The 18,931-nt window shown below is 34.0% G+C and overlaps 1 protein-coding gene across 1 annotated transcript in view; it reads left to right on the top strand.

Annotated features, from left to right (window-relative positions):
- Positions 1 to 5,110, top strand: part of pall (F-box protein pallbearer) — a 114,236-nt gene extending 109,126 nt beyond the window's left edge. The window contains exon 5 of the mRNA XM_090398929.1: positions 844 to 5,110. Coding sequence (XP_090255055.1) covers positions 844 to 1,257 — 414 coding nt within the window. The 3' untranslated portion in view covers positions 1,258 to 5,110. The remainder of the gene's footprint in view (positions 1 to 843) is intronic.
- The last annotated feature ends 13,821 nt before the right edge of the window (positions 5,111 to 18,931 follow it).

Below are 18,931 nucleotides of genomic sequence, written 5' to 3'. Positions count from 1 at the left end.
GCGCAATGCTTTTTTATTTGCAATTCTTCATGCAAAATATATCCTACATGTTCTTTTGAAATGCCTATATCAGCAATTTCACACATTTGATCAATTTCTGGTGCTGTTACACTTTTTGGACGTGCTTCGCATGGATCATCTTCAAGGATGGTACAGCCACGTTTATACTCGGTAGCCCATTTCTTAATTGTGGAAAATGAAGGAGAAGAGTGCCCATAAACTTTTATGAACGTCGAATGAATTTCTTTTGGCATTAAACCTTTTACAAAGAATTTTATAACCACACGATACTCAATTTTATCCATTTCAAGGGATACAGACAACACTTTTGTTTCAGACAGCTGTATAAAACAAACCACTTGATAGAATCACTTGCAATTTCACATGGATGCTTATGACAGATGTACCAACTTAGAAAAAAAAATCTTGTTGATAGTGTTGCCATCTATGGTCGAGGCTGAGAACTTTTCAGACCACTCTTGTATATAAATGAAATTGAAATAATGTATGTTTCTTTGAGCATCATTCAGAAACTACTGAAATGATTTTGATGAAATTTTGGGGATATGTCTTAGGTTTGTCATATTGTGAATAACAGGCCGATAGCTTTTCAGATCACCCTTGTGTATATATGTATATATATATATGTGTGTGTATATATGTGTGTATATATATATATATATATATATATCTTTAATTCAGTATGTTTCAGTAATTTAAGAGTAATATATTCTACTTCCTAAAATTTCTCTAACTTAACCTGACAGTCATATGTTTTGAATTTGAATGTTCATCACCACCATCATTCAAAAATGACGTTAATTTTCATTCTGTTATTTTCAGCTAAATGATCAAAGAAAAAAATGCCAAGAACAAGAAAAGAGAATTATGGAACAGAATCGTATTATTGCAGAACAGGGCGCAAGAATCACTGAACAGGAAGGCAAAATTAATGAAGTGAATCGAAAATTACTAGAATATGATAGACACTTCGCTGATATTATGGCAGAACTAAGTCGTTCTAGAGAAGATAATTCATCTGTGGTTACTGTACAGTCTTCTCTACCAGTTAACAAAATCAAGGATTCGCCTCTATATCCTGTTTCTTCTACAGAGCCATCTGATAATAGACTACAAGACTCAGGAGACCCAAAATTTGATAAATGTTTGTCACAGAAAAGAACCGCTACTGATTATAGTGATTGTATTTCACTGCCAAAGAAGCAAAGAGGAAGTCCGGTGAAAACATCTTATTAGGAGAGAAAGCAGTTATTACTTTGTAGCAGTTATTTTCATTCTCACCCTTTCTTTCCTTTTCTATCAGTAAATAGACTTTCAAAATACATGAATAACACACACACACACACATGTGAATAGGGAGTGATTTTGCATTCTGTATAAATTTGGCATTCACTGTTAAATAGATTTTTTTAGTAAAGACAGAGAAATTAATATTTCATATTAATATTACTAATATATTCTTTTGTATTATTAGATCTGAAAGGAATGTATACGGGTGGATGTATATTTTTTCCTTTTATCTTCATTTATCCATATTTATTTCATCATGTATGTTTTCTTCTTGTGAAATGAAGCATTTCATTGAGTCAGACATGTATGTAGTAGTAGTTCACATATATGCTTGTGTGTAATAGAAATAAGCAAAAGCGTAATTTATTTTATTTTAAGTAAGACAAACAAAAAATTATGCTTAGTAAATGTATAGTGAATCCTCCCCAAGAAATTGAGGAAGAATATGTGGATTGGAATTGAGTTCAGCCTTGAATTCAAGTTTGACATCTTTATTTGTAAGATGTTGAAATGTGTATTTTATATTTACAAACGTATAAATATAAAATCTCCATAGCATGAAACCGTTAATATTTTTTTCTATTAATTATAATAATCTTTATTATAGTAAATTAGATATTCATTTTGAAATAGTGTGTTTTTATTAGAGCTTAATTATAATAATGTTTATAGGTGCTTGGGCTTTTATTTCAGAACGAATCTTGAATTTGAGTCTGTTAGCAAGGTATATGTACTGCTACTTTTTTTTTTTTTTTTAAACAGTACATATACCCTGATTTTCAGAATAAATCATAGATTAGGGCATTTAGTTTCCAATTTGTTATGGATCCTGTCATTAACATAGAACAATCTGGATCTCTTTCCTAATGTGATACTGACATGCTTTCAGATTATATGTGCAAACACATATCTTGAATATAATACATATTCCTCTTGTACTTTTGAATAATATGTTATGAATTCTGATGATGGTTGATTTGCTTATTAAATTCAAAAACTGGCGTCTTGAAAGAAAAACGTTTCTCCTTGCTGAAAAGAAAAGTTCCTGAACAGTATTAGTGTTCAATACAGTGAAGCAAAGTTTACACAGTTTTTTAAGCATCGATATCAGAACAAGGACACAACTCGCAATGAGAAATCCCCTTGATAGCTCTGTGTGTTAACTATTGTGAGAATAAAGTATTAGTACACAAGGAATAGTGGGTAATACTAAATTGTCATCATCAATTTCATGATATGTATCCTCAAGGAATTTTCCAGATGCTATGACACGCTACGTGATTAAGTTTACATTACTATTAATCTCCTATCAACAATTTTCCTCCAAATTAGTCTGCTTCTTGTCAACATTGTTGTATCTATCATTTTGTACTTCTAATGCACCTATTTTCATTCAGATATTTAGTTGTGACCACCTTCAGTTTGTTAAAGGCATGGATGTATAGATGTTAGACTTTTTTTTTTACTTGTGGGCAATTTTTAAATTCGATTTTATATAAAGCAGAGACTAAAATAAATGTTTACTCTTTTAAACAGAGATAATTATTGCATTATACACAAGTACACTTTAACCTGCTGAATTTTTAATTCTTAATATTTATAAAGAAGATTTAAAAGTAAATAAAGTAGCAGATTACTTAACAAAATGACTGTGTTATTATTTTTCATGTAAAAAAAAAAGTGTTCTGAGTAAATATTGGTAGCACTTAATTTTCTACATGTTTTCAAATTTTGAGTATTTGTTAGGCATTATTCTACTTCACTTTGGTTGTGACAAGTAAACATATTGACTAAAACAGTGAAAGACATCAGTAGATTATCTTTTATCTATGAGTTTACTAATGTGAAGTTTTTAATTTAAGTATTATGTGGCATAAATAAAAATCTGTATCAGTTGTTTGCTCAGAATCTAAAATCATATTTGTGAAAATGTTAAAAAGCATTGTTTTGAAAATCTAGATAAATAAACTTGAAATTTATATATATATTTTCATTATTAAGGATACGGCATTTAAACTAGATTATTTTATAAGAGTATCTTTTTAGTATTTTAGCTTTGTAAAAATTGTTTTTTAGGCTGATAGAATTTTCAAGTGGGTCATATTAACTTACAGGCAGTACTTTGTGCATCCTTTGAGATATCCAGTTTTACAATACTCTTAGGAAGCTTATCCTGGTGATAAACTATTTTTTTTTTTTAAATTCCAACTTGTGGTGAATGACCTTTCACTACTGTTTTAAGTGCATTTCCTAGAATGGGATTCCTGGAAAAATAATATCTATATGAAAAAAAAAAAAAAAACTCATTTTGATTTACTGAACTTTCCAACAGCCTTATAAACCTAATTAATCTCCTCTTATTCCTATGTTTCTGGGTTTGTAATACACAAAATCTGAGCCTTTCATTATAAAAGTGGTAACGCATATCAATTTTTATTATGATTTCTTTCTGGAATTTCATTAACATGTTAATGTATTTTTTTAGATCACATTAAAATTGTACAGTGTTCTAAATAAGATTGAAAATAATTCTGTTTACAGTTCTGTTCTTCCAGCCATATTACTGTTTAGAAATATTCATATCTGCTGTATTGCTTTTCCCAAGTCCTTTTCATTCCCTCCTTTTAAGAATTTAATTTTAAAAAAATATATTTTCTGTTTATCCTTTCTCAAATGATCATTTGATCATTTGCTAACTTTGGATTTTTGCTGTCAAAATGAAGAACCTTACCTTTTGAAATGTTAGCCCTTAATTGCCATCAGACTAATGAAATGTTTTATTTTGATTTCATTGAAAAAAAGACCTTGCCTATCACTTAACTTGGTGTCATCTCTAAATTTTGACATTAAACCTTCAGTTCCTTGATTAATCCAAAACATGTTCACCCTGTTGAACTAATACATGAAGGATGATGGGATGGACTTAAATTTTATAAATCTAATTTTTAATAGTGGGGACAATTAATCCTTTATGAGACTGGCTAATTCACCTTTAGATGAAAAAGCCTTCATAAAATGTTTCTCACATCCATAGATAGAATTCTAAACCCAGATCTTTCCAATCAGGGTATCATCATTATCATCCAAACTGCAAAGTCTGGTGCTTTTCCAGACTGAGATTTGTTCACCCCAGGAGGAATGAATCTGCATTTTTGAGAAGTGCTAAGTAATGTCCAAATAACAATTTTATTCATGCAATTTGCAGTGTAGTACAATGCCCATTATATCTCTATGACATTTATTCATAAATGCCATTTCAATTAAATAGATATTAAATTAAAATTTATTTGCCAGCAAGTAAGAATCTGCTGAAACCTTAATTCTAAAATACTTAAGTGTATAAATTGCAAGTTTTAAACATTACTTTGGATGCACTTTTATACACAAAATAATTGCAAATGACTGGTTTATAAATTTTAATGACCTACACCCAGGTGGATGATATTTAAAGCTTTGAACACAAATAAAATAAGAGTATTGTTTTACCAAATTATATTTGCTATTTTAAATGTAATTTTACTAGCAGGTAAATCTAGTTATGTACATTAATCCCAACATTGTATGTGAATTTGTAGCTATGGAATACTGCAATTTAAGAAACTTTGCACTGAAACACAAGCCCAAATATTAATATATTTTTCAATAATGTAAATGACAAACATGATTAGTCTTATTATATTATTTAGAGTATGTGATGTGTTGATTTTTATGCATTCATCTTTGTATATCTTAATACATAGGTCCTAAAATGTATTATTGATACATTTTAGATAAATAAAATACTTGTTATAATAACTAACTGCAAAAATTATTTAATGAAAAGAAAGAGCACACAGTGTATATGAGATTAGGATTGTGCAGTGAAATGATATGTTTCCAAGATTTTTTTGGAAATAGGATACTACTTAATTATTAACAAAATATTCTCATAGCAGTATATTCATTCCCCATTCCCATTTAACATTAGGGAAGTTGGAATTTTTCATAATTAGAAACGTATCCTATTCTTGTGCACATTATCCACAGGATAACTATATCCCATGCCTAGAAATCTTACAAATTGCACCCTCCACTGCATGTTATTTCAGTAGGCAAATTATACAAAATTGTTTCTACTACAATAGTATGCAGTCTGAATTGTTTTTAGATTTTTGATTATCTTAATTAGAATTATTAAGACAAAATTTATTTACATAATGGTAGAAATCTTGGTAGAAACAAAATGCAAAGCATTATGCTTTAATTGATTTTCAAAAAATAACGGAAAAATGCAAAATGATATTTAATCTACTTTTTTTTTTTATTACTATTAAAACAGTTATAAATCTGGTATATAATGTCCTTAAATTGAATTTATTTAATTTAGGATACAAAGAAAAAAAAATTCTCTTTATGGATTTTTATGCATGATATCTGGCATATGATCTTTCCAAGTGGTGTTGTCAGGCATGCATTGAAGAGTCATGGCATTCCATAACAGCTATATGTTATAAACAACACCAAGAGAAAAAAGTATAATTAATTTATTGAACATGTTAATACTTTGCTGGTTATCTACCTGTCATTGTCAGAGCATAAATTACAACTGTGAAAAGCACACACAGCCTTAACTAGATAAAGGTAGAAACAATTCAAACTGTAATTGGGTCCTCATAAGATATAATATAAGACTCGTGGCAGTGATTTCTTACAAGGCCAAAATTTGACCTGCTGTAATTCTGGTACTAAGTCAAATACTATCAGTTTGCCAATGTAAAGTGTTGAAGCTAATAAGTAAACTCGAGTTCTTTGAAAATGACAAAACCAAAAAGGATTTTCTTCTTTTTCTCATCCTCTGCAGGTACCTCCACCTGTCACATTATTCAACCTATTTAATTTGGAATATATTTATTTCTTATAATTATTCATGCACACTTATACTGTTTACGAGGAAAGAAGTTTCTTTTTTTTTTAAAGTTTCAGGTTCTAGTTGTTTGGGAATACTTCATGAGGAAGTCTGTTCCAGAGGATAGGGGCAGATGGAATAAAAGAGGAAGATGAGAAGCAGATTCAATGTGTTGCAGTTACACCATAAAGGGATACTGCTAACTGCTGCTCTTGTATTAACAGGTGAAACAGAAAGTTGAGGAATGATGGTTGCCAATTCACTGGAGCAGTGGCCATGGAAATACCTGTCGAATAGACAGTGCCAAAACACTGCGATTGTGAGATAGAGTTTGAAGTGTTGAAGATTGCAATCTTCACTTGCAATCAATTCGAAGATTGCAAGTGATTGTGAATGTCATTAATGTTTCTGTTAATGCCATGGATGTAAAGTAGATGTGAAAGTGAGGAGATTCTCGCTTGGTTTGTATGTTGTGACTGGTTGTGATGTGCCCTTTTTTTGATGGCATTAGTTTGAAAGATATTCACTATTAGGCATGCAACTGCCAGTACTTTTCCTCTTCAGTTCCCTGTGCATAGTTTGGTGAGATATGGGTCAGGAACAGGCTTCATTAAATGCTTCGGTCAATTGCTGCATACAAGAAGTTCTGTTTGTCCATGCAAGCCTTCTCAGATGACAGAGATCTCATTCCTGAAAAAAATAGGCATAACTGTCTTAAGACCACAGTTATGCCTATTAAACAAGCAATGTGGGTTATTTTTCTAAACACAGAGGGTATCTCATTTTTTGAGAAACCAGTCAGCTCTGCTGTTTTCAAAATCATGGCTTCAGCAAGACAGGCACCCACAAGGCCTTTATTGAGTTCCAAAAGATCCTCTGTTTTCCCCATTATGATCAGTGCTATTGATGATTACTGACCAGCAGCATTCTTAAACAGTTGCCTGGAACAAGTGATCAAGTATTCTGCATATGCTGTGTAATTGACATTTACGTACATCTGCTTCTAATTCATTGGCTGGTATGTTTATGTAATGATGTGGGAGGAATTACTTTGTATTTGATCTATTTTACACCAGTTTAGCCATTGACTAAAACAGGTGTACTATAGAGGTTTGAGTTCTGTGATTAAGAGCTGTATCACTGGCAAAAATGCTTGTGCATCAGTTGTTGTTGGGCAGGATGATAGTGTGTGTACGTATCTTCCTCTGTGTTTATTTTCTGTAAATAGAAAATGATAATGAACAATTAGAAAGATATGACTAATATATTTACGAAGAGTAAACATTTATTTATTTTTGTATGCTGAGGTATAGTTTCGATGCTCTTTTGGCTTAAAAATTTTCAGATGTCACATGACCTAAACACATTAGGACATCACAACTACGATAGATTATGGTGTATGAATGAGGCTGTATTGGTCTCTAAATGTTCTATATAGAAAATGGTGCAAGATGGGGGGGGGGGAGAGAATCTCATGGCTTTCCCATCTAGTTGCTTGTATAGTTTTGGCCTTCACCTAAAATAATCAGCATGAACATAGAATTCCAGTAATTCAAAAATGACATAACAAAGTGGAACTTCAGAGTATTTTTTAGTATTCACCAGTAGCACAGTTCATTGTGATGTCTGGATTTTTGAAGATTTAGGTCTTCTAAACTAGTATCAATGGAAGTTCTTTTAAAGAGGGGGAAAGTTACGCATGATGGGGGAGAGAAATTTTTCTGTTTGCAGGTGTTGCCACATACAACACTTGCCAGACAGCAAAATTTCACCTATCCATACTTTGAACCACTCCATGAAGAAGGAGGGCATTATTGGATTTGTGAATTCAGTATATCTAGGGCTTAAAAAGTTTTATGCTGGCTTGCTAGTGAAGTGTCAGCCTGGGTATACTCTGCAAACTAATATATGATAGTCATGTGTATAATCCAAGATCTGATAAATTTATAAGCTTTTGTTAATATTTTGTTAATACAATAATACTAGTAATTATTGCTGCCCACTGTGCATCCATTTTAGGGTGTTGTGATTAATCTACCTCTTGGTAAGACTGAACTCTTTAAAGATAAAATGATGCATGTGTATCCTACTGTCACTGTTCATATTCCATTGTGACAAAATCACAAAACAGGCATTTGTAATGACTAACATTCCCCAAAGGTAAACATTTAAAAAATAAACAAATAAAATAAAACTATTTACAGCATAAATTATGAAACTGAATTAGCATTATGTAAAGAAAACTTACAATTGATGGATGGGATGGGAGGTTACTGTTCCCCTTTATTCAATTCTAATAAAGGGGAACAGTAACCTCCCATCCCCATGCTTGTTAGTGTATTCTTCGACAATCATATAATCTTATTTGCTGTTTTGGCTACTTTTGCAGTATGCCTTCTAAACTTGAACCCCTGTCAGTTTTTTCTAGTTCAATTCCAATATGGTACACAGCTTGTGATCTCTTCTTTTTAAAATGCATCAGTTTACACTTGGCCATATTAAACTGGCAACTGTTTACCTTTTCCCACATCACTGATGTACAAACTAAATAGCAGAGGTCCAAGTAATGAGCCCTGTGATGTACTAGTCACATGCCTTCTCCTGGACTCAACTCTTCCAAAAACCACTCTGACATCTGTCCATTATCCAGTCTCTAATCCAAATCACCAGATTCATATCCATTCCCATTTGCTCCAGTTTATGCAACAGAGTTCTATGTGGAATCCTGTCAAATGCCTTTGCAAAGTCCAGCAGTATCACTGAGTAGTCATTATTCTTATCCAACTACATTATTATACTAAAGCAAGACCTATCTTTCACAAAGCCTTGTGTTACCCTTATAAAGTATCATTCACTCCTGAAATCTGTTTTTTTTTTTTTTTTTTTTTTTTTACCAATTTCACCACTACTACTGAGATACTGATTGGCCTCTAATTTGTTACTCATGTCTTTGATTCTCTTTTCTGCAATGATCTTGCTTTCTTTTCATTTCATTAGCACTTTTTCGGTATTGAGGCTTAAATTAAACAGCTTGGTCAGAGGAGCTGATAATTCCTTTGCATATTCTCATAATATACATGCCAATATAGCCTAATCTGATCTCATTATAATAGGTATTTAATGTTCTTTACATAGATCTTTTTGAAATGTATCTTTCTAAATAGAGCTTATTTAAAGGAGAAAAAAGAAATTACTAAAAGATTTTGTTAAAAATCTGATAGTGTTATAATGGGATTAGAAAATTTTTTGTGCTCAGGGGCTGCTAGTTTGAAATCTAGCAATGTGTCAGCAACCTCATAAATTATTTATTTTGTTTTTGTGATGTGTTTTGAGTTAGGGGCATTCAGTGATTAAAACGAATGTCAAATTCTGTTCATTAGCCACTACATACTATATAAAGAATCAGAAAACTCCTCCAGAAACTTTGGTGAGGAATAAATAAAAATTATTTAATCCTTTCATTGCAGTTTAACATTTTATTTTAAAATAAAAACAGTAATTAATGTAATTATATAATATTCTCACAGGATGTGGTTGTGAATGAGATATTAACATTGCCACCTGTTGGTGAGAGTGATCATATTTTTATTTATTTCGTATGATGTGATACAATGATTGTGAGCCCCTTTATGGCACCATCTCAATTCCCCTTAATTTTATCTGGGCTCAGGACCGACATTGCTGATGAATAAGGCCTATGGTTGGGTTTTAAGCATTCCTGACTGTAATCTGTGTGTGTTCATGTGGCCGTTTGCCTGTTGTGGGGGATGAAAAACCCATGTTTCCAGATGAAAAAAAAAAAAAACCTACTTCTGTATGAGACCGACCAACTCACCGTTTGTCAAAAAAGACCAGATAAAGATTCCTCACATCATGGACGGAATCGAACTTAGGTCTTTCTGACTAAAGGGCTTCATCTGTACTGACTAAGCTATGGATCATTAGGTATTGATTTTGAAGGTAGTCAAACAGGAAAATGTTACCAAGGATGGTCTATATGTTGAACTATAAGGTGGGTGATTATGAGAAGCTCCCATAGTCAACTACTATCAATATACTGGATTGATGAATTATGTAGAAAAGATGATGACAGTGCATGGGAAATGATAAGGCAGTATCTAACACAAGCAATGCATAACAATATACCAAGAGTTAAGTGAAATAGAGTAGGAGTGAGGTAGATGAACAGTAAAATCAAGCAAGCAGTGTTACAAAAAAAGTTATGGAGGAGGTACAAGTCAGTTTGTAACTTAATTGTATTTTTTAAGGAAATTACAATGTAGACCAATATTAATTAAATATTAGTCTTGCGAATATTAATTAATATTCCAATATTTTGCCAAAGTGAAATTGTCACTGTCAGGGAAAAAAAAGATGCTTGCAGGCACTACACTAAGTAATAAAGATGAAGCATGTCAACTGAGAGTAGGTCTATAGTCCTAAATAGTGTCCCCTAGTAGACTAAGTTGGGCATCCTTGGCTTTTGGGCTGAAGTACAAAGAATGAGAGCTACTAAAATTTGGGACAGTTTCATGCATCCAAATTTGTTGAAGCTAGGGTAGTTTGTTTGCTGCAATGGAGTAAAGTAGGTTTCTTCCAGTGTATTCTATGGCAGGTGTCCAAAATATGGTCAGCAAGTCCTCAGTGGTTGTAGCAATGGAAACAGATATAGTTCTTAAGTTCAGCAATTATGATGTTGGCTACTCTGCTTTGGCCATATAGGATGATTTATAACCACAAAGGAGACCTTATAAACACCCTGCAGGTCTAGAGACTGTGGATCATATGCCCTTGACCTGGTTACTTAATGAAAGTCCTGTTATAGTAGGGAAGGTTCCTAAGGAGTGGAAAGAAGGCACCTCTCCACAAGCATGGTATGTAGATATACAGACCAATTATAGATTGGTCTGTATATCTACAATTGTGATCAAAGTGTTGCAAGAATTGGTTATAAATAGAGTATAGGATAGGGGTGATGGACATAAGATTCTCTATGATGGTCAGCATGGGTTTGTGAAGGACAGCAGATCTTGCTTCAGAAATCTGATAAGGTGACAAATGTGTAGGATAAGGGAGATTCATATACAGTGATTTTCTTGGACTTTGCAAAGGCATTTTTTAGATTACCACATGACAGATTAGTCTATAAGCTACAGAAGATGGGATTAGATAGCAGGTTAGTTAGATGGATTGAAGATTGGTTTCTGAAAGATACTAGAACGTTGTGTATGATGGAGCATTGTCCTAGAAAAGACAGGTAACCAGTGGCATGCCTCAGGATGCTGTTCTCAGGCCCTTACTGTTTAGCTTATTTGTTAATGATATTTCATGTGGATTGACTGGCAATCTTCAAATGCTTGCTGGTAATGCAAAGTTAGGTAGAATTTTCAGGAGTATTGCTGATGTTAATTCTCTACAGGAAGATTTGAATAGACTTTTAGCTTGGACAGATGAGTGGGGGTTATATACCTTTTAATATTAATAAATGCAATGTGTTACACTTTATAAACAGGAGTGTTCCCTCTCCTCTGAACATCAACACTCTGTTAACATTCCAGCATGTGCATTACTGAGTGCAGGTTTGGTCATCACTTAGTTTTTAAAGTGATATAAAAATCTTTGAAAAGGTGCAGAGATTGGTAACTAAAGGTAATATCTGGATTATATAATGTAATTTATATCTACTACTACGCAACATTAATCTACAGGGTGTCCCAAAAGTTGTCATACATAGGAAAAATTAACAAACTCATATAATATATTTATATATATTTTTATACTTTCAGATACCCTAAAAGAATACTGCTGTCAAAAGAAGAAAGTATTGAAATAATAATAAAGGTACATTTAGCTACAATTTCCCATTTCCTTATGTATGGCGACTTTGGGGACACTCTGTACTATGCAACATTAGATTGTCCAAAGTATCCTTCTACCATAAGGATGGCATAAATGTTGCCCCTGTGGTGGGAAGGAATCATACAGAGTGTAGTTTGGTCAGTTGAGATGTACAATGATTGCTGAGGTTGATATTTGAGGTTTAGTCAGAAACAGAAGATCAGGTGCAGATGTTTGTAATTAGTGACGTACATAATTCATGTTAGTGTTTATGCCATAAATGTTGATGAAGTGGATGTGAAAATAATTTTTTTAGATACTTTCAGATATCCTGAACGTTAATGGCAAGCCAGCCCTAGTTCAGTACCAGTTATGGTGCACGGACTATGTTTTATTATTATTCATGACACCTCCAAGGAGGCTGAAGACTCATCGCGGGAGGACACCTACTATTATACAACTGTCTCAACCACTACACCGAACCTCACTACCAATCATCTATCGCCCACCTCCACCAGTATATTTTTCTCTGTAAATTGCGTGTGTTCTGAGGGGCCGATTTGTCTGTATGCGGGATGAAAAACCGAGTTTCCAGGAGAAAAAACCCTGCTACCTCCGTATGAGATCGGCAAACTCACCTTCGATTGAAAATCGTCCACATAAAGATTCCTCCCGTCGCGACGACAATCGAACTTAGGCCTATTCCAATTGAAGGTGCAATGTGCCGTCGTTCTTCCAATTGCGCTACAGAGGCAAGCGCTTATCTGGCAAAATTTTGTCTTCGTATTAAAGTAAAAATTTTGCTTTGATAAAATCAAAAATCAAGCATGGTAGGTTAAAATAAGTCAAAAGAAACAGAGCAGAACAGAATATTTTGATTTAACGATAACTGCAAAACAGTTCTCTCCCCTTGGTAATTTATACCATAATCTTGTGCAAGTTTCCTCTTTCACTCAGCCATTCCCAACACATTCTCTGGCACTACAACAGCACCAAAAGGGATATTTTCAAGACTTTCTATTCTTCCTTTCCATGATCTGTCTGCCACTTCATCTAAACATCTCTGAGTGATTACAGAAATATTCTCACTGGAATGAAGGTTATGTCTTTCCACACTATTCAAACCATAATTTAACCACAAGTGTGACAAAGCATCCAAGAGAAAAGTTCAGCATACAATAAGTGGCTTGAAACAAGACTCCAGCCTCATTAAGCTTACAGTAAAGCTGGCAATGAATGCAAATCTGACTTCCTTTGAATTTGTTGATGATTGGTTTTGCATTTGTCCCTTGCAGAAGCAATTGGATGTTGCTTCTGCTCATTGATATTTCCATCTCTTATCCAGATAGTACTACTGTTACAGCACTGAAATATAAAGCTATTTCTAATTCATTCTATCTCATACAGAAGTAGCAAGGTTGCTACTTCTGTATGAGAATAACCCCTGCAAACTTGGGTCTTTTTATCTTCCCAAACATGCAAACCAGCCATAAGAACCCATGCAATTTACTGACATCATTCACTGACCTCCTAGCCTTCATTACTTCATCTATAAATCCACCAACCAATCTAGCTTCATGTTCCTTATAAATAACCAAGGCAAATCACTCCTGCCACTCAAGAAGCAGTGTACCACATGCCTTCTGTGGTCTTTTGCCAAAAAGAAATCAGAAGCTTAAATAAAATATACCAAAAAGTTCTCTGGTCCCAATTGTCCACCTCAGTTGTACTCAAGAGTTGTGTTCAAATCCTGTATTGTTTGTACATTCTCTTATACTCAGCAACCATCAAGCCCGAAACATAGAAACAAGCATATATTTACTCTATTCCAAGAAAGGTAAATGTCTGCTTTCAAACTACCAACCCACTGTCCTCATCTCAGTCCTCTTTAAAATAACAGCATATTCATTATCTGAAGATCCACTAATTAATCAACAAGAACCAGTATGAATCCCATCACTTTGGATCTGATCTACATCAACAGCCTCAGGACGTACGAGTATTTATTATTATTATTTGATATACCTCCAGGGAGTCCAAAGACTCATCGAGGGAGGGCACCTGCTCTACAACTCTGTCTCAACCACTCAATCCACCAATGCCATCTACTGCCAACCACCACCACCACTAGTATTTCCACAGATAAACACAAACATCCATGCCCATGGCAGGATTCGAACCTGCAGCCTTTTGGCTGGAGAGCGGATACGCTAACCACTCAGCCTGGCTGTATACCATGGAAAAGTTGAGAACCTCGACTGTTGATTTTCTAGAGCATTTGATTGGTTCTAGCATTGAGGCCTGCTCAGCAAACCAAACTGTGGTTTACTTTCTAGTCAATCCCCCACACATCAATGTGAATGGCTTTCTACCATCAAAACTCTCCATAAATTTAAGTGTCTCAAGATTGCATTCTATCACCTCTCCTCTTTCTCCCATATATAAATGACTTTCTCTGACTGTCCATTAATCTTATCCATAGTTTTGCTGTTTATAGCATTCTTCCTTCCTGATTTATGTTTAAACATAAACCCACACTTTACTGTGCAGGCATTAAACCAAATCTGATGGAATAGAGTGATTAATCCTTATTCCTGTAGTGTTCTATGACTTATATTGCATGTGTTTTTCTGGCTTGCTTGCCTATTTTGAGGGACAAAAAGCCTGAGTTTCCAGAAGGATCTTAATTCGTTTTAGAATTAAGACAACAAAAGGAGCATATTTCCTTTCTTAGACTGATTTATCTCTAGTCTTTCCATACATAACCATATTAGATCAGTTGCTTTCTTGGCCTCTTAAAAACCTGGCATGGTTTTCTATGCAAGATACTACTCACCAACCTAGCTACCAACTTTGTAAATCTCTGATTTCCTCAACTGCAGAATACTGTTCTTGTTTGGGAACAAGAACAGTATTCTGTTAATGGTATTATACAGAGGAGGGTAGTCTGGCTGATGAATGATATTTCTGTCTTCCTCTGTCATGCATGGTCTGTTTCTTCCATGTGCCTCTTTTATGAGTAGGCACACCATAGGCACAGCTACACTAAACTGGCATTCATCATTCCTCTGCTTTCTGCTAAGCATATTTAAATGAGCAGCAACTGCTTAACATTATTTTACAGTCCAATTTTGCCCATACAGTGAACCTGCTTCTCCTTTTCCTTCATTCACAACAACAACTTTCTTCAGTTCTTTAAAAAAAAAAAAAAAAAAAAAAAAAAGTTTTTTTCCTCTGAACTCTAACTTATACACACACGTGATGTAAGCAAGAGTTGAGAGAACAAGAACTTCTTTTTTTTTGTAAGCTTTTATTGGCAACACATGAGATGTGCTTGTTGGAGGTAACTTTCTTCTTGCATGCTCATTCTGCAATTTTAAAGAGTTCTTCATTAGCCATTACTTCTAACTGTAAGCCGCCTCGTCCCCGAATCATTATCATCAGCAAAGGCTATGACTTGGTTATTCTTCTGTCTGTAAATAATTTTTTGTAAGGTAGAGTATATTTTTTGGACATTTGAAATCTCTTAATTGAATAATTATGACTGGCCACCACGCAGCATCGAAGACTCCTTGTACATCAAGTGAAATCAGTAGTATGTCTTTTTTTTTTTTCTTTTTTTGCAGTGGACTGTCTTCTGCAAACTCTTTTGTCTCCATAATTGTGTCTTCTGTACTTGATTGAGGTCTAAATGCATACTGATTGCTTCTTAATAGGTCTCTTGAATAGGCAAAGTGTATTAGAAATTGTGAATTCTTGACCACAAAGAAAAATGAAAATTAACTATTATTTAGATATTGGTCAAGTGTAGGTGAATAACTAATTTAATTACTAGTTTTGCCGGCTTATGCTGTCAGCTTCATCAAGGTACAATCAGGAAAACAAAGAAATGAAAATTACAAGCTAAACGTTAACTGACAATTCTCAGTTAATGTTTAGCTTGTAATTTTCGTTTCTTCTGATGAAGCTGACAGCGCAAGCAGGCGAAACTAGTTGGTAATTAAATTAGTTATTCACCTACACTTGACCAATATCTAAATAATAGTTAATTTTCATTAGACAAAGTGTATTATTTGGTTTATCAGAAGTTTTTTTTATTACCTTACTAGCAACATTTATGAGACTGTTGTAATAGATTTCACGGTATGGTATGAACACAGATGAATAAGAAAATAACTATTAACTTAAAAACTAATATTTTGCTGGTATTATATCCACCATCATCAATTTCCCCCAGATATATTTCAGCTATTTAAATTCACAGTATAGGCAGGTTATTTTACATGGAAAGGGAAAATATACAAACAATTAGATGGGACAGCTATGGGTTCACCCCTTTCTTCCCCCTTAGCCAACTTCTACATAGAACATCTGGAAAAATTAGCTATCAACACAGCCACTCTCAAACCTAGTCTCTGGCTACGATGTGTTTGCTATTTGGCCACTTGGCCCAGACACACTGAATACATTTTTGGTGCATCTAAATAGCCAGCACCCTAAAATCCACTCTACAAAGTATGGCTGTATAAATCTACTAGAAGCCAATGACTGCCTGCCCTGCCTGGACACACTGATCACACATCTTCCAGAAGGTTCCTTATCATTTTTGGTTTATAGAAAACCCACACATACAGGGAGATACTTGCACAAACAATCACACCATCACCTTCTCAACAATATAGTATCTTAAAAACACTAATCCATAGAGCTAGAGCAATCTGTTCCAATGACATTGCTCTCACTGCTGAACTTTCTCACCTACGTCACACCTTCTTAACCAATGGTTATAATCCCCATAAGATAGATAACATACTAAATGCTACCCGTAAATCCCCTCTATCTACCACAGAAGACTACAACAAACTATCACCATCCCATACATTAAAGGCACATCTGAAGAGATATCTAGGGTGCTTAAAAAACACCAACTACACACAGTATTTAAACCTTATGTAAAATTAGCAACTCTCATCCGTTCACCTAAGGACAAATGCACTCCTTTATCACATCCAGGAGTCTATGAAGTGCCCTGTTCTTGCCATCAAGCCTACTACGGACAGACAGGAAGAACTGTGGACATACGCCTCAGTGAACACAAAAAATATATCTGACACTTTTGCTATGGCAAGTCGGGTCTGGCAGACCATGCTTTGGATACCCTTGCGCACAGGATCAATTGGAAAGAAACAAAAGTGATGCACAGAAGCTTCTACAAGTCGGAGAGGTTGTTCCTGGAATCAACAGAAACCTTAAAACATACTCCAAACCTTAACAAGTATGGTTGTATAAATCTACCAAAGATTTGGGAGACAGTCATCCTAAGAGCAAATTAATATCTATTGGTTTTATTTTTTTCAAACTTTCTAAGACTATCATTTGGACTACTATTTCAAAACTTTGAACTTTTTTTTTTTTTTTAACCTAGATGGCACCATATTAGGACTTTAGTCTTGTGTTGCATGCTGCAATTACTTATACTAGCCCCACTGTTACACCAGATTGTGGTTGTCTTGCATTTGTAACAAACTTTGTGTTGTGTGCTCTGAAGATGCTGGATGTAATACCAGCAAAATATTAGCTGGTATTACTTATATAGTTATATGTAATACCAGCTAATAAATAGTTATTTTCTTATCCATCTGTGTTCATATCATACCGTGAAATCTATTACAACATGTCTGATGAACACATAAGCCTATCCACGTGTATTTATGAGACTGATTGGCCTGCATTTACTAAATTCATTGGATGTTTCTTTTCCTGGTTTGCTTATTGGTATAAATTTAGTGTTTTCATAATAAAGGAAATCATCCTTTTTTTAGGCATTTGTTGTAAACTGTTGTTATGAATTCGGGTAATTCAACAAATGCTCTTAGGAGTATATCACTGGTTATTCCGTCCTCTCCAGGAGTTCTTCTTGGAGCCATTGATCTTAATATTCACTCAATTTCATTAGATGTAAATAAATCATTAAGAGTGTCTGTCTGTTTCCATTCTTTGTAAGTTTTGTAGATTTCTTCATCTGTTGATTTGTTGTTATCAGGAATAAACTTGTTTATCATAATAGCTGCAGTTTCTGCTAAGTTTTTAGTGTAAGAGCCATCTGTTTTCGCATTTGTAATTTTGGACTGATAGCTGTATTAGGTTTTATGGTAGTTCTGTCTTCTTCTCTATCTTAAATCTTGATTATTGTAGGTTTTTTGATATAGTCATCTGAGTACGTTTACACGTTTTCTTTTAGGGTTATGTTAGTTTCATTCCACCAAGGTACTGATTTTCTACCATTGATGTTTAGCTTCTTGGTTGTTCTGAAAGTTTTATCACAGGATTTTTTCAGGCCTGATGAAAGCACAGAAGCAAGGAAGTCTATATTGGCTTGTGCTGAGGAGTATATCACTGGCTAAGTTCTTATCTAAGATAAGCTGTTGTTTGCTGATCTCAGTACAGTGATGCTCTGAGATTAGGCATGCAAATTCTCTTTTTAATGATTTTACAAATGTGTCTCGATTGATTTTGTTGGTAAAGCACTGATATTAATGCAATGGTTTGTCTTGTGTATTCCATTTAAATTTTTGTTACTGATGATGAAACTTAATATGCAATGATCAGAATAGCTTTCCTCTTCCTCACATCTTCATTTAGAAATCCGGGGTAAAATAGCGTCGTTTACTATTGTCAGATCAATGAAGCTTCTTCCTCTGGTATTTTCAAATGATGGTGGTATTACTGTCATCATTTTGTATATGTTTCCTTTAAGACTAGTTAATTGTGTAGGTTGTCTGACCTATAAACTCTAAAAACATCCAGGCTTCTCTCCACATTTACTAGAAATTCTTCTTCCTTGATTAAAAATTTAGAGGATTTCAAGAATAAAATATTGGAATTATCTTGACAACC

Source organism: Typopeltis vanoorti, chromosome 10 (genome assembly GCF_054136105.1).
Source record: "Typopeltis vanoorti isolate ZY-2024b chromosome 10, IOZ_Tvanoo_1.0, whole genome shotgun sequence".
In the NCBI taxonomy this organism is placed as follows: Eukaryota; Metazoa; Arthropoda; class Arachnida; order Uropygi; family Thelyphonidae; genus Typopeltis; species Typopeltis vanoorti.
The sequence above is the reverse complement of the archived record's forward strand: the minus strand, read 5'-3'. Positions and strand labels throughout refer to the sequence as shown.